We start from the raw sequence: 17,335 nt of genomic DNA on the forward strand, positions 1-17,335 counted from the left end.
CCTTCGAAGGATAAGGCCAGAGAGCACCTTCGATGCCACAGCTAACAGGCTGATGCCACGGTGGTTTTCACATAGCGTCCGCGTACCCTTTTTGAAGATGGGGATAACCGTCTACATGCCCTATTCTGCAGGCACTTTCTCTTCGTCCCATATAGCATCAATAAGCTTTGTCAAGTGAGTCATCAGGGATTTCTCACCTTCTTTGAAGAGGGCTGGATACAGACCGTCCGGTCCTGGTGCCTTCTCACGTTTCAATACGCCTGTTTCGTACCTTATTTCTTCTTCTGAGGGGCGATCAAGATTTGCATTCCATTCGCCCGTATGCATTACCTCCACGGGGTGTTGCATGAGGCCAGCTGAACTGCTCTTCGAAGTATACAACTGTTCTATAACTTCTGTTTGAAGTGTACACGGGAGGGAGTTGAAGTCAGTCAAGTGGACTCATGTATTTTGCTTTCTATCTGATACAGAGCCGGGTCCCACAATTCTCGGATTCAGTGATGCGTGATATTTTTATTGGACCACTGCGAACAGGCATCTGTGTTTTTTCGTACATCCTCCAAACTTTACGGCTAATTCACTGGTAATTTACGAGAATGTCGAAAGGAGTATACGTCCCTAACCTAACACCATACATAAAAGGTAAAATCAAAACACCAGTATGGTATCGAACGTCGTTAATATTACTAACACATGGCATCGCCACTACGGGTTGAGGTCAGCCAATCATATAACACAAGAGTGTCGCTTTGCAGCTGACTAGCTGATGTGGCAAGGCCTTGCATGCAAGCTGTCATGGTTAGTTTCTCCGGTTCAACATACGCACCTACTCCGTAAACGTGAACAAGTGGCCCGTGGATTTTCTTTTGGCCCTTACAGAAGCTCTTAAGATGCCCGAACAACGTCTGGGACTAGTGCCATCAGTTCTGAGTGTCGAGGGATGACGTACCGAAGTGCCAGATTTGTTAAAATCTGGCGAGCCGGCTACTAGCATTGCATTGAACTATGCTACAAGTGAAAGCATCATTCTCTGTCATAAACAGTACAGACTGAAATAAAAAAACTTCCTCCAAAGCTATCTGAAAAGAGAAAAATCGGATTTTGACCAAGAAAAGGCTGTCCACAGTTTTAACGGGATCATTAGTTTTACTGTGAATTGATCAACATATCCTACCCTTGAAGGGTACTATAAGTCCGCCGACGGTCAAAAACGCATGCAGAGTTATAAAAAAGGATGTACAGATTCGCAGTAAGGGAGAACGACAACATCAGACGTTTCAAGGCATGAGGAGCTGGTCTGAAAAGTTCACGAATCTCTATAGTATAGGGCATTGGACTGCACATGGGAGTTTAATCTACCTATATGCCGGCCATAGAGAGCCACTTGGAGGCTCTTAAACAGACTTTTCAGAAGGGATAGGGGATGAGCAGATCGTCCGAATGGGAAAGTGTGGATCGTCCCGGAAGATGCCTTTCAGAAAGTACCTGATGGAGGGAGAGACTAAAGCTAATAGGCATGAGGCGTGAGAGTACAATGACGCTAACTGCGTGGTGACGCTGCTGGTCACTTGCTTTCACCAGGACTGGTCTATTTAACTGCGAAACCCAGGTCCGTTGAGAACAATCGCAAGGATGCCTGCCTGGGTATCGGAAGCAAAGCCCCAAGGGCCAGAGAATCAAAGTAACAAAATCCGACTGGTTTCACCGCTGTTTCAAAGAAGGGTTTAAAAAAGTACCAACACCTCCTAGGTTGGAATCTCAAGCTATCGCTCCTTACGGCCAGTGGTTTATGGCAGGCCCTACGTGATGTACGACCAGACCGAATTCCTCCCTTTCAATACTCCCACTTCACACAAAACACAGCCCAAGCTGCATGCACCGGTTAACGAAGAAACGATGGGGAGCTTCACTTCAAGTGGAAAGATTCACCTTAAAATAATTAGTTTTACTGTGAATTGATCAACATATCCTACCCTTGAAGGGTACAATAAGTCCGCCGACGGTAAAAAACGCATGCAGAGTTATAAAAAAGGATGTACAGATTCGCAGTAAGGGAGAACGACAACATCAGACGTTTCAAGGCATGAGGAGCTGGTCTGAAAAGTTCACGAATCTATATAGTATAGGGCATTGGACTGCACATGGGAGTTTAATCTACCTATATGCCGGCCATAGAGAGCCACTTGGAGGCTCTTAAACAGACTTTTCAGAAGGGATAGGGGATGAGCAGATCGTCCGAATGGGAAAGTGTGGATCGTCCCGGAAGATGCCTTTCAGAAAGTACCTGATGGAGGGAGAGACTAAAGCTAATAGGCATGAGGCGTGAGAGTACAATGACGCTAACTGCGTGGTGACGCTGCTGGTCACTTGCTTTCACCAGGACTGGTCTATTTAACTGCGAAACCCAGGTCCGTTGAGAACAATCGCAAGGATGCCTGCCTGGGTATCGGAAGCAAAGCCCCAAGGGCCAGAGAATCAAAGTAACAAAATCCGACTGGTTTCACCGCTGTTTCAAAGAAGGGTTTAAAAAAGTACCAACACCTCCTAGGTTGGAATCTCAAGCTATCGCTCCTTACGGCCAGTGGTTTATGGCAGGCCCTACGTGATGTACGACCAGACCGAATTCCTCCCTTTCAATACTCCCACTTCACACAAAACACAGCGGTGTTTGCACTACTCGGTTAACGAAGAAACGATGGGGAGCTTCACTTCAAGTGGAAAGATTCACCTTAAAATAATCTAAGCAACCTGCTGATGGCTAACCAACTGTCGCGAACATGGTTGCCTTACAGTACAAAACAATTTCGTGAAGCTATATTCCACTTTTGAATAGAAGTCCATCAGTCATCACCACGCATCATCGTTTAATAAATAATCGTTCCGCTCGTACAACCTCTCACTACCTGCCTGCAATGTCACCCGAGGGAAGCACGAGAGCTGAGATGCTGCCAGGTTGCCCAAGCCTAGACAGGGCTAATGGAGATTTCGGGGTTGGATTTGAACCATGGACGTTCCCGTAAGTTCACGCCTTGCCCACTGGGCTACCTCGATTAGCCTGAATGCCACTCTTAACTTCATGTTGAAAGTCATGGAACTCTGTGTGAAGAAATTTTCAGAGTGAATGAAGTTGTCTTTCATTGACTTTCATTAATTACAAACTCGATTGATTGTAGAAATCCTCGAGGAAGGTCTCCCTCGGCAACCGAAACGTCGGACAACAACAACCTATTCCACTACGCTGTTTTGACTTCATAATTGAAAAAATTCCAGATTATACACCACATAAGGCTCAATCTTTTGAACTCTTCGAGACGATTTCGGCCCGCAACTGCTTGTCCTCTTCTTACTCAGCACACCACGATCGAGTGGCACATATATGGAGAACTACGCAAAATTTCTTCCAAAAGATGAGCATGTAACTCGCTGTGCTTGAATTTTGTCCGAACAGCTCGAAACTTTCTGGTCATAATAAATACACTTTGCTAATCAACAGGGAAATATTACATTTTTAGACTGAACAGCGTCGACATACAGTCTCCTTCAAAAGTGCTACCCACGGTAGCCGAAGGGTTGAGCTTGACATCCTGCCCTACAACGCTGTCTCTTGGCTTTCCAGTTGGATTCCATATGTCACCCAAGCCTATCGCCAAAATCGATTCAGCTTATCTGAACAAATTTGTCACACAGAACCACCTAAGTCGCTTACACTTGACATTCGATGAAGATTCCCACCCGCGCTCATCCCGACCATCTAAAATAGTCCAAAGTTCAACTGATTAGCACAAGTGCACCCGCGCTCATCCCGACCATCTAGTCCAAAGTTCAACTGATTAGCACAAGTGATTTTCCACTCGACCATCAACCAAGACAACCCCATTGTCTAAATGGAGTGAACCCTGTTTCAGAAACCACCAGCTGACACTCGAGCAGTGCATGCGTCCTATCAGGAAGGCCTGCTTTCTGAAAGCAACCACTGGATGCCCGAAATCTACCGAGATTCTCAGCTGCGCTAGATGTTGGCCAGACAGACACCCCCTCAACATACAGCGCATCACAGCCTTGCATCAAACCCAGACAACGCGAGTCAGCGTTGATCAAGGTCAGACAACGACCCCGCAATATGCAGCACGTCACAGCCTCGTACCAAAGCCAGACCATGTGCGTCAGCATTGGACTAAGTTCAGACAGTGTTGTACTTTCGCACTCGCACGCACTCACGCTCTAGCACTCGCTTGTTCGGAATATAGCTGTTGTGTTCTCTTCTGTGAATCTTTTCTCTACGGCACTAGGCACTGGAGCGGGTCAGCAGCAGATACCTCAGATTGACGAACCAGCAGATACAACACGTCCTATGGCACTGATTGAAAAATGTTCTGTGGCCTTCAATGGACTAGCAGGTCGTGGGTTGTTTTGCTGACGTTACCTTTCTCCATACGTGAATTGGCTTATCAAGTGAAATGAAATTTGAAGGAGCGAGAGAAAACAAATAATTCGGAAAGCTTGCGAAAATACAAGCGATGACCACTGCCCCAACAGAACCTATTCGTTTCGAAGCAAGCCTTACAAGAAAACCCACTCATTCTGGTGCTACCTCGGGGGACAAAACTAAGTCACTGTAGCGTATATTCGTGCTCAGGGTTGGGGTCTACCGTTTCGTACAAATCAGGTGTCATCTAACCCACGTGATCCAATACAGAGAGGCAGTAACTCGGTGAACTGCTCAAATTGCCAATATCCATGTGTCGATAAAGCGAATTCCGGGAAGTACAGTATTGAGTATATGAGAAACTTTTCTCGCTCTTCCATGATAAACCAGGGACCGAGGCATTCATAGAATAAGATAGCATATCTGTTGAGGTGAGGAAGTTCTAACCCGTCAGCTAGGTCTACTGAGTCTGTGACGCCATATTATCAAATTTCAAGTTCACCAGCAACTCTATTCAGGCGTAAAATCAGTCATTGGTATTTAGTCTGTTCCTCGCGTTGGACACGGAATGTGGGATATCCAAGCATGTTAATCAGTTATGTCATGTGAGCCTAAGTACGTATCATAATGAAATACCGAAGTTCCTAGTGCGGATTGGCTCTGACGAACATAATCGGATACCCCTAACAAAATCCACAAGAAGTCGAATCTCTATATGGACTTCCATTTAATTCTTCAGGCCTAGTAGAAAGTAATGCAGTTGACTCGACTACGAAGGCGCTTATTTAAACTCGTCAAATTTGTCCTTGTGCGATTCTTCCCAAAATTTATGATAATAACAGCGAAGACAAAAGAAGTCCTATGTCATCACTCCTCTGAATGTAAGGAATGGGTGAAAACACACTGAAAAACAGTTCACAACCTCCGGGTTACAAAAATCACCACGTCATTCTTCCCTCTAAAGAGGTGATTTTCGGCATCCTTCAGTCACCAAATTGGCCAGGTTTTAGGGCAGACAGAACCAATCAATAAGACGGCTTCATATCAGCGCACTAGATCCGTGTTCAGTGTTAATTAACGGCTTTTGTCGACAAACCTGATTGTCAGAATCTTGCATTGATGGTTTGGGAGTTTCAGATTAGTTCCGATCGGGTCTGTTTTCTTCAAGGTGCTTTAACTGATGATTCACCGCGGGTGCCACTGGTGGATTTCGTTGGTCTTTCGGGGCTTGTGGGTGTTGCAATAATTTAGTTGGGAGAGGGAAGGTGGGTGAGGTCAAGTAGAATTCAGATGATGACCACTTCCGATAACCGCACACTATCACGTATCACCTCGGCTATTCAAAACGCTATCCACACCCTCTATTCTCTTAACACTGGGATAATTTGCGATTTCTATCGCCTCGGCCATCAGTTTGTGACGTGGACCGTAGTCCTTGCCTCCAAACCCCAACATTTTCTAAATCTACCTTGTGTTCTGTGACTAGTACATGTTCCGCAATTGCCGAGACTTTCAGTAACGCCTGATGTACATCTGCATTTCTTAGCGGCCTGTTTATTTTCCTTCTATGTTCCCCGATTCTGGTGTGAAGTTCGCTGACCGTCTGTCCTAAGTCGTTACACTTAAATTTTTAGACAGTCCCTGGATCTGTTTGCCAGGAGGCGATCCTTTAATTCTGTCAGTGCATAGCATTTCCCCTCTGGAAGACTTTTCTTATGTTGGTCGGCTAACAAAATTGGCACTCAACACTGATCTAGTGCGATAATACGAAGACGTCTTACCTTTTTTCATAAAGGAAACTACTCACGAAGTTGCTGAAAACTTTTCGACGTCTTACTGATTGGTTCTTTGTCTGCCTTAAAACCTGGCTAACTTGGTGATTTGCTCACCTGGTTTGATGAAACTTTTGTGTCAAAAGCGAAACGTTGCCCATACAAAAACTACCGATTGTTTACCAAGCCCTTCTGAAACTACTGAAACTTGGTTCGTCGGAGCCCTCCAAACTGCTCCTGATTGAAAACTGGCCAGCTCGTTTAGCTGGCTTTGGTTAAGTTTTGTCGTGCTTTTTTATGCTGTTTATCTTAGCTACCTTACATGACGGTGCGAGGTCGTCGCGATAATGGATGTGAAATAAGCAACGAGCTGAAACAGTTCGTCGAACGACTAGCTTTGTTTTGAGGAGTCCATTGGACCTCTCATTCAACAGATCTTCGACAGAACTCACGAATATGCTTCGTCCGCTGGTCTAGAGATCTCCATCTCCTATCACTATAAAGAAAGAAAGCGTTCAGCTGTAGCACCCTTCCGGTGCCTAGCTGCCATGCCACCCGAAGGAAGCACGAGGGCTGGGATACTGCTAGGTTGCCCAAGCCTAGACAGGGGAAGTCGAGTGGCGAAAGTCGGATTCGAACCACGGAACTTCCGGTCAGTGAATTCGCGCTCTAACCACTTGGGCCATCTCGCCCCCCCCCCTATCACTCTAATGAACCATCAGATGACACATAAGCCAACTCGGTAGCTTTAAGTATTCACGTCATTCATTCATTCAGTCGCAAATACTTCACAATCTGGTATCACCACCACCAGAGCACCGTGAACCCATGTACACCAGGTGTTATACCATGGTTAACCCTGTTGCGCCACCACGAGAAATCGAGGGAGGGCTTTGCGATGGCCTATTGTGCACGTAGTCATACCTAAAAACCAGTAAAATTTTGAAAACAAGTCTCCCGCCAGCGGAACGTGAATTCAAGTTCGGTGACGGAACCAGAAAATGCCATTCTGTATAGGATATGTTTCCACACACTACGTTGTTTGGATAATCACTAATTACAATATGTACACACTACTTATCGTCTCAAAACACTGATTGCTCAGTTCCCTGCTGAGACATCATGCAAATTTCTTTTCCGTCTTCTCACGCTGTCTTAGTAGATCATGCTGCCACTCCTTCAATCTTGACCACCGTCTCTCTTTGCGGCTTCTCGGGGCCAGCCAAGACTTGTGCAGGATTTCCTCAGACCGTTTGAAGTAGGTCAAGCGTTCTTCTTCGTCCACTAGATCACGCAGTGACTTTTTGGTCACTTCGATAACTGCACGTTGGCGAGCAGAAACCAGGTGATCAGTCCAAATGCGGTTGCGTTCGTCTTCAAATCGGTTATACAGCTGTTCCACCACGGCTGTTTCTGCACGCATACAGTCCACATTACCCAAGACCTCTTTCTGTATGAAGTCCTCGCAACGAGAAAAGAAGTCGTCAGCAACCACTTGTGCACACAATTCACGGAGCCTCTGAAAAAGGATAGACAAATTTGGTGTCTTGCAGTGAAAAAGGCGCCAAAAAACATAACGCAAATACCAAAAAATTAACATGACATAAAGCAGATCAATATTCTTTAACGATAGTGCGTACTAAAATCCGAACCCATATGTACCCGTCTATGAATTAAATATTTCTCATGACGGCCTTACTGAGGGTAGCAAACACAACAGATTCGAACTCCATCTAGCAACCAGCTTTTTGATGGAATGATATTATTGTGACAGACCCTCATTCTGCTTCCTGATCTGATTACAAGCGTACAAACGAAGATATGGTGCATTAACAGATGTAGGAAACCCAAGTTGTCGCGGTCCCTCATCATCGCTAACTGATAGTGGAACACTGCTAAATACTCTTCAATTAGGAAAGCAGGAATAAATTAGTGCCTGGTAATGACCACCGCTAGTGTTTCTCAATTCCGAAATCCCCTGTTTGATAACCTGACGAAAAAGACAGCAACATCTATGCCCCCTCCGAAAAAAGTGGGGACTGAGAAATCAGGAAGCGAAACACTGATTCAGAACGAAACAGGAAGTGAAAACTGCGTAACAAGAGACGCGTGAACCATAAGGAGATGACTGTGCGGAAAAGGCTGCAAAAAGTAAAAAGCAAAGAAAAGTAAAAAAGAAACATCGTTGGTCTTCTCTTAAGGAGGTCGTTACCCAAACAAATTGTCTAGCGATGAAATCTTGAAGTTTTTCTATACCAGACTAAGCATCCACTCACTATTGCCATCTCCATTAGATTTGTCGCGTACTTAGAAAGCCGAACGCAAGAGCGTACCAGAAAATATCAAGCATGGCAATCTTGTATGAAACAGCTCAAACCGGTACTGATTTGCAGGTTCGGATGGTTGATAGTACGAAACTTTATGGCCTGGTTCAATCCTCTCCAGAAGTCTACAGCAAACCACTCAACCTCCATAGGGTAAGAAGTCATCGTTTGACTGGCAGCAGGTAACGACTTGGTGAATCCCAATCGTCTACCATCAACATCACTATTGATGGCACAACGTAAGCGTTGAATATTAATGCGTTTCTGCCGTATGACAAATAGTTACCTGAAGCCCTAAGGGTCAAAGAAGAACGAAATTGGATGCTGCTACAGTACAGTGACTCTAATATGCCCACGTCCCCAGACAGTCATCCAATGTAGACAGTAACGAGAACACTAAAGGCCGTATCCTGTAGCGTTTCCAAACGTGTGCCTGGGATTATCCCAATCCCATTCTGCGAGACGAGTTCCACTGGCAGTACCTCGACTTTTCATGATCACTCTTATACCCCCATTCCAGGTCAGAGGTTGGCAACCCCTCTGCTTGCGTTTCAGCACAAAACAGTGTGTTTCTCGGTAGGCGATGATTCGTCATAAGGAATATATGACTAAATCACCACCACGTCTGATGTTGGGCACAGTCCTCGAGCGAAATCTCTGTTATACAACCGAACACTCGTTTTCTAGTTGTCTCGCTGTGGTTTCACTGGCACCAGACTGCATGAGCTATGGTCCTGAAACAGTTATCGAATACTTGAAGACTTCTCAGTTCTGCTGATTGCAGGGTTCGTGTCTCACGACCGTACAGTAAAACAGCCTCTACTGTAGCCTTATACACATCACTTGGGAATGCGAGACTTAGCACCACAAGTGTAAAATTAGTAAAAGGAGAGAATTTATCATTTGGTACAGGTGTTTTTGGATAATTTGAACGAAGTCATCTCGTCTTCTATCATGCAGTGTAAGGTCAGGACCCCGACACGCAGTCACTGAACACACCACGTACGATCCAAAGAGAGATACTAAAGAGTGCGGAGGGTAGTACGTATTTTGGAAACTGTAAAAGCTACGACTGTAGCGTGACAGATGTGGGCAATGCGCAGATACCTAAGGTTGGGGTCATCCATAGGTTTTAACGGGTAGGTATTCGAGACCAGTTTATCCTGCAGCCCAACTCAACTGTCCAACAGGTGAACTTTCAGTTTCAAAAAACAAAAATTGGGAGGTGAACTTCAAGTTCAAAAAACAAAAATTGGGGTGAAATAACACAAAAGCAGTCGGGATAATATTTTTGGGACGAAGGTGAGGGTGCAAGCCCAACTACTGCTCAGAAATGATGACTAGCAAGACAATATGTCAAAGATAAAAATGTAACGGAGATCTGTTAGACTGCCACAGAGAAAATCTATACAAACTCGCGAATCAGGACTACTCCCATCATCTCACATTAACCAAAAATACAAAAGAACAAAGCAAAACATCAGAAAAATCAACACAAGACAAGCTACTCGTCAACCGAATATGAAAAATTGAGTGCCTTGGCATAGCTAAGTACTGTTTACCTTCACTTGTTCAACAGCAAGATCGACTTCCGTAGCAGTGGGAAGGACTGGTTCTCCACGAGAGGGTGCTGCAGTTTCCGGCCTTGTCTGGCAAGATTCCACGGCTTGAATAAGTTTATCCAGCTTCGGATAAAGAAGAGCATGGCACCAGACGTTAAAAGCAAATATCATGAATGTAGGGATCGTATCCAACTGCCATGCCACCAGAAGGAAGCAAGAAAGCCGAGATATCGTCAAGTTGCCCAAGCCTAGACAAGGGAAGTCGAGGGGCGGAGGTAGGTTCGACCCACGGGCCTCCCGGTCAGTAGATTCGCGCTGTAACCGCTGAGCCACCTCACTCCCATATGACGTGTCACACAACGGAAAGGCATGTGTTTTCTCAATAAAGATATGGCGGAACACCGAAAGACTCAGACACATGAGCACTTTCATGCCTATTGGGATGCCTCAGGCAGTCATACGGGGATGGGTGTAAAAATGTTTTCGAATTATTCAGACTATTGATGGACGAATGATCATCGGTCCCTGTGAAGAACCAGCCGAGTATTCGGATGAATAATCATAACTGTTCTCTAGCCATAAGATAACTGTCCCAATAAGTTAATAGCTGTTAGACACCGAAAGTCATAACTACTTGAATTCAAAACTGATATGCAGACTGATGTTCCTGCTAATCAACGCAATACATGTTCGAGCCCTTCAAGCTCACGTAATGAGGTCCAATAAAGACTAAAGCGCTAAAGATGAATATGCTGAAAATATCTTCAGTTTATTCTATGAATTCACCAAAGGAGCCTGGATTTATACACTTGTAAAAAAGGGGCCTAAACTAGGTGTTCGAATTTTACACAACGGCAACAAAAGGCCAACATCCTGTGTTGGTGCCGCACTCCATAACTTGGGCAATACTTAAACGATAACCCAGGGAAATAGCAAATCTAAACCAAGTTGCGAAATTAACCCACTAGAGTGGCTTCCTGAAAGGGGATGAGATTTGACATTTCTATTGATTCTCTCTGAATGAAAGACAACCAGAGATTCGTAATGCACTGAAAACACCACATACGAGTGAGTCTCTCGCAAATAAGTGTATTTCGCCGACAGCCAGAGATTAATTTTCCATATGTTTTGTATACTCATGAGTAGCGTGATCTATTCATGTCCCTGCCGATCGTCCCCAAATTTCCGTTCCAGCTTAACGTTTACTTGCTCTGTTGATGACGCCACAAAGATTCCGGTCATCGGTCTATTTCCGCCTACAAGTTCGTGTCTACTCTGGAGACCTATGGGTGGAACTCAGAGCCTTGGACAGTAGCCGAGACGGGCTCCCCGGTAGCCATTTCGCAATACTTTCGTATTCCGTTCGCTGGGTTTCCTTTTAAACGCGCCTAAGCGCGCATTTTAATTTAATCTGCTACACGTGCTACTTTGTCACTCTGTTAGATAAAGAGCGCTGGTATAAGTATTTTCGTGCTTAACACCCGATACCTGCTATTCAGGTGGTTTGCGTTTATTTTTTTTGTACGAAGCCCTTTCTCAAACGTACTGACTGCCTTCCGCGCCGCTAATTCTCTGTACTGTTTATTTAAACTATCTGATTTCTTATGTCCGCACGTTTGTATCGCGATTGGAAGTGAATCGTTACTGCTTCCAGAAAGTTCTGTTGTATCACTGCCCTTTTGCGTTGCTTCTGATTGAGATCTTGTTGATCGTACGTCCTGTTTACTTCAAACTGTTAATCAGAACCAGTAGTAAACACACTGTCCACTGTCTTCATCCGTCTAACCTCAGTGCGTGCTACTTACTGAATACCAGTTGCCTAAAGTCCGATAGCTTCTGTAGGATACTAAACTCCCGGACCATAAACTCACCTTGAAATGGCCTCCCTCATGGAAAATGACTGATGGGAAACGCTTTTCAGAAGTGTCGCTGGAGCGCCACGTGCTGTCGAAGCTACGAGCCTAGCGAGCAAGGTTAATGTGAATTGCTTGTACATTCGTAAGCACGAAAAGAACAAATATCTACGTCTAGCCGAAGAATCCTCGGGGTTACAGGGCCACTCGTTTACCTGAAGCAACCCAAAAAGCCGACGGAACTATTTCTCTCCCTTGAAATGCTATGAAGGAAGGCTCATGCGCTTTCCAAATTGAAATGCGACCCATAGGTGCAGATGACGTCCACCGTTGTGCTATGCCTAAAGTCGTTGCCGAAGCAACGGTGTACCTAGTTGGTGGCAACAACCTAGCCCAAGAGGCCTTGTACGGTGGTGTATTGGAGCCTGTTGACTGCTCCCGAGCTAGCTTGTTCTGTTACATCGTTTGAGGAAGCTGCCCACTGCCTATGCAAGGTTGGTGTAGTTGGGGGGGGGGCAGACAGGTGTGAAGAAACATGCGATTAATCCGTTCTTATATGATTCTGTTTCCCCGGAAGGAAGCCGAGAGGTAACCAATGGCTGAATAGATCCAACGATAGCATAACCAACCGAGACCGGTGGGACATGAAATATATTGTTGTTCCAGTTATTATATGAATCTGTTAATTTGTCAACCGCATAAGGCTCAAGCAACTACGAGCAGCAGCAGTTTTGCTTTCACTTCACATATCATAGATTTTTCCGTTCGGCGAAAAATTGTTGTCCAGTCCTAGAATAAATTTTACTCAATATTTTCACAAAGGAAACTACTCACAAGGTTGCTGAAAACTCTTCGCCAGTCCATGACCGGTTTCGCCCTTATTCGGGCTCATCAGGTAAACACAGTGCCTGAGTTTCCGTCAACCTTATGTTCTAGTTGAACCAATATTGTTTAAAACCTCATCCAATCTGTACGGACCTGTGCAGCACTATCACGTACAACATTTCTGTATAGGAACTTGCCAACGAAGCTTCAATTTTCTTGCTTAAAACACACACACCATGGCAAAAAAAGCAAGCAACCTAATCTAATAATCCTTTTGCTCTAGATATACAGTATATTTACAACTAACAGCTCTCAAATAGAGCAAGAAGATGACAAAAAAATCAAGTCGCATGATCGCTACGTGTGACGGCAAACCAAAGAACCTGATTCATAACAATAGAGAAACAACTAGGGGCCGTTTGAAAATGCTCCGCAGAAATTCGATAAAACAAAATTAATTCTGCTGAAGTTTCATTCAAACCTAATCGAAAAAGACAGCCAAGAGGGATCACTAAAGAGTGATTCACTGAAGGTCACAAAATAGAACGTTCCCTAGAGCGGAAGTCGATCAAATCAGCCAAAAAGAGAGGTCAGTCGTGAACCCTTGAAGCACAAACGAATTTTAAGGTGAATTTCGGCTTATACCAAAATCGAGCGACAAGATATCACTGTACTCAGAACGAGCCGAACTCACCACCATCGCACTCAGTCCAGCTATTTGAAGTTGCTCAGCAGTTTGAAACTTTTCCAATTCCTGCTTTAACTGATCCAACTGTTCGGCATAGGCGTGACCAAATAACTTGAGTGCCTGATGCAGCGTTGGTGCCAACGATCGCGCTGAATCGGATGTGAGTCTAATCGATTTCAAACGGTTAGAGAATAAGTCGGACAAGTGGATTAAAGTAAATCCCAGTTTCAGACGTGGACGTTGAACGTCGAAAAAGTTGTCGTAGCTTGGATTGCGAATGAACCTGACAAACTTGTATTCAACCTAAAAGAGCGGAACGATGGAAGGAATAGAAGAATAAAATATTGAGATGACAGTCTGAAACAGACTGGAAACCTTAGAAAAGCAAAAGGGTCGGAGTTGCATGGACGTAGTTATACATGTAGTTGGTCCTCAATGATAGGTTATACTAAAACAGTATTAAGAGATGTGCAGTGGAATGTCTGTGAGAAACGAGTGGACAAACAGTTCTGGGTAACGATTACATATTAAAGATGCTCAACGATACACTGTGCCATGCATTAAAGATGAGAATAAATACTACCATGCAGGTAACTCTCACAACAATACTTCTGAGTTTTTGCCAACATATACAACTGACTGATCGTACAGGGTACAGATTCCCCGCCTTGATATGAAGTACATTCGAAAATCCGTGAAACCGAAGTCCAAGTTACGTCAACTAGACGATGTCAACGCCAGGCAAGTTGTAAAGTTATGCAGGAGGATCACAGGCACTATCTGGCTTCGACAGCTGGTACTTCAGGTAGATGAATTACGAGCCATATTTAAATTTTGATGCCCAACAGTCCCTTCAGTGATCATCTAGTACAGCAAGCGTCCAGTAAGTGAGGAGACGTTGGCTCGTGTCCACCAGAAGGCGTATATTTATAAGTTCACATTATGTGTATCTAGGCTTGTCACTGAAAAAGCTTCCAGGCCTGTCGAGGTCAGGGTTAGACGATGCTGTCCACTGTCCTTGTGAATGCAGCTTATCGATGTGGGCCATAGTTTAACCGTCGTGACGTCAACGATTCAACCGTACAGCGTAGGCTTTCGTATGGCTTATTCGAAAATTCTCATTCAGTTGAATGCATGTTGCGAGAATTGGGCACAGATTAGAGAATCAGATAATAGTCCTCACAATTAGCAGCACACAAAAACGCAGTAACTAGCAGGGGTCATTAAAAACAGAACGCTTGTGTCCGACTGAAATCATGACTAAAAGGCCCGCTGACCAATGAGGTTGAAAGCAGATATCTGCAGCTCTCTATACTACTAACTTATTAGATGCTGTTAAACAAACTGGAGGCCTGTCCGACATGTTGCTATCAAATAAAAACTCGGTTACGCGGTGATTATTGCGCAGTTCAAGAACAAACAGCGGACTTTTTTCTTCTTTCTTCATAAAAAGCATTTCCAACGGAAGCCGGACAGCAAGCCACTCTTGCCTGGACATCCAGCATCTCTGCCTGACTGGATGCCCATTGATACTCACCTGCACGCAGTTAGTTTGTCAATATCTGTAAAAGAATCCTGAAAACGCGCTTGGAATCGCTGACCAATCAAGTTAGCTGTGTATCCCCTGACAAACTGTAGTCAGATATGGGTTTTACGATGTTTCGAAAGCGTTACAGTTGGGCTAACAGATAAGGCATTGTTGTGGTTACCTGGGGTTTGAACATGCAATTAGGTGAAATAAACGCGATTAAGGATCAATCGGGTGGTCGTATTGGACCAGAATCGATAAGCATGTATAGTGATAAAGCCCGCCATATTCAGGTACTCATCACAGACCGTACCTGCGCAGCATCAACTTCTAGTACAATCGAAACCGTTCGGCCGTGTGGTGCCTCCCACATTCAAGCCAACCTTAAACACAAACAGGTTACATCACAATCAAGTGAGATTTCGTTCTTTAGGTGAAACCAATCTATGTGGAAAAGCCGAGAAGCACCGTATCTCTGCTTCAGTCTTATTAGAAACTCCGGGGAGTTCCGGACTACGACCTTCCGACTGTTCGCCTACGAGTGGCTGGTCAGCATTGTGATTAACTCGTATCACTAATGAGACGATATCTAAATTGAAAGTTACGGAATCTTCTGACGCTATCAATCTATAAGTAGATAAGAGGAAGAATGAATGAAGCATCCATCTGAGAATTCGTCACTAGAGACGCCAATCAAAATGTGACCACGTCATGTGAATCCCGTGATTGAAGGATGAGGGGGGGTAATCACAGTGCTGACCAGGGGCTAGTGGCTGAACAGTTAAATGGTCAAACTACTGGCTGAGAGGTCGAGGGTTCAAAAGGCTCTGAGGTTGTGTGAGAGGCGTAATGCCAATGATGCACAATAAGGGTGAAACAGCTGCAGTGAATCCCGTGAAGGATGAGGGGGGGTAATCACAGTGCTGACCAGGGGCTAGTGGCTGAACAGTTAAATGGTCAAACTACTGGCTGAGAGGTCGAGGGTTCAAAAGGCTCTGAGGTTGTGTGAGAGGCGTAATGCCAATGATGCACAATAAGGGTGAAACAGCTGCACAGTGTTTCTTCGCTTTTCAGCGTAGACTGGATTCACCTACAGAACAAAACCTTAATCGAAAATTACCGCGAGACCGAATGGGGCGAATCAACAGCAGCGCCTATTTTCAAAAACTGCACCAGTAGTGAGTATAGTAATCACAAAGGCCCTAACTTGACGTTCGTTGCAACAAGCCTAATCGTACACCTTATTTTACGTCGTCCCATGAGAACGCAGGAAGACGGGACCCGATGACAACGACAAGAATTATGACAGGAAACGGTTGCGTGGGCCATATTTTAACGCTCAAATGCCACAGGAACCACGTGTGTATAGATCGCCTTGACTTTAAAGGTATGTTCGATTCAGTCGAGCGATTCGTTTCTCTCGACACTTTGGTGGAACATGAGATGTTACAGAAATTCGAGAATATCATACGCTTTTTGTATTCACATACTTGTGAACACGTGAAAATATACGAGAATCACCCTCTACAAACTACAAGTCTCAAACTCAACATCAAACGTCGGGCCTGGTTTGCGATAACGACAGTCCACAGCACTCACCGTCAGCTGGGTGCACTCAAAAGACTAGAGTGAACAACTGGTTTATTTTTGGGTTAAACACTCCACCATAATAGTACTGCGCAATGGTGCCAATAAATTATAGGAGAGAAGCAGACCAACATTACGGCTTGTGATAACAGTGGGCTGAATCAGAGCTACTGTGTAATGTACACGAACCACGAGTGCGGGTTGCTACGTCTATTCGACATGACAACAATGAGTCAGATTGTGAATTAAAAAAACAGGGAAAGTCTGGCCAGACGACCTATGCGTGTATGTGCATGACACGTCCAGACTAAATGTGCAAATAGCGAGGATGGATCAGGAGCGATCGATCAATGCGGACTCGATATACGAGGTGTAGTAAAGTGACCACCAATATTGTGATACACCCTACAACCCGCTAGTTCAAACTTTTCCAAGGTTCAGGAAATGTCCTTCTTAGAAGGGGGTTTCACACATTTTTCACTGAATTTCGGCTGCGGATCACGTCAACAAAGGACGTGAACTTGAATGACATGGAGATGCCGGAGGGGGTATGGACGGTAAGCAGGACTCCTACAATCAGGTCTTGCGGAATCTACCTACTGTACCTCAGACAAGTAGTCGTGTAATTCTAAGCATATTATCTGTATGATTTAATCAGGTGGACGCTCTTCGATTTTACTACCGAATGTGAGCAACAGTGTGAGTTATCTTAGTGTCCTCCAACGGAAAACATTAATAAGACGAGTGCGTCACACTCAGAATAGATAGTA

General features: G+C 44.7%; 2 protein-coding genes across 2 annotated transcripts; one reads left to right on the forward strand and one right to left on the reverse strand.

Annotated features, from left to right (window-relative positions):
- Window positions 1-123: 123 nt before the first annotated feature.
- On the reverse strand, window positions 124-15,604 carry T265_15639 (hypothetical protein; the record flags this gene model as incomplete). The annotated part of the gene is made up of 5 exons (XM_009178831.1): window positions 124-395; window positions 7,348-7,717; window positions 10,085-10,207; window positions 13,457-13,753; window positions 15,518-15,604. Coding segments are annotated over 5 exons (1,149 nt in total), but the record flags the coding sequence as incomplete, so codon positions are not given.
- On the forward strand, window positions 12,203-12,406 carry T265_11972 (hypothetical protein; the record flags this gene model as incomplete). Its single annotated transcript, XM_009178832.1, has 1 exon — window positions 12,203-12,406. One exon carries the CDS (start codon window positions 12,203-12,205, stop codon window positions 12,404-12,406), a length of 204 nt encoding a protein of 67 aa, XP_009177096.1.
- Window positions 15,605-17,335: the final 1,731 nt, after the last annotated feature.

Source organism: Opisthorchis viverrini (assembly GCF_000715545.1).
Source record: "Opisthorchis viverrini unplaced genomic scaffold opera_v5_678, whole genome shotgun sequence".
Lineage (NCBI taxonomy): Eukaryota > Metazoa > Platyhelminthes > Trematoda > Opisthorchiida > Opisthorchiidae > Opisthorchis > Opisthorchis viverrini.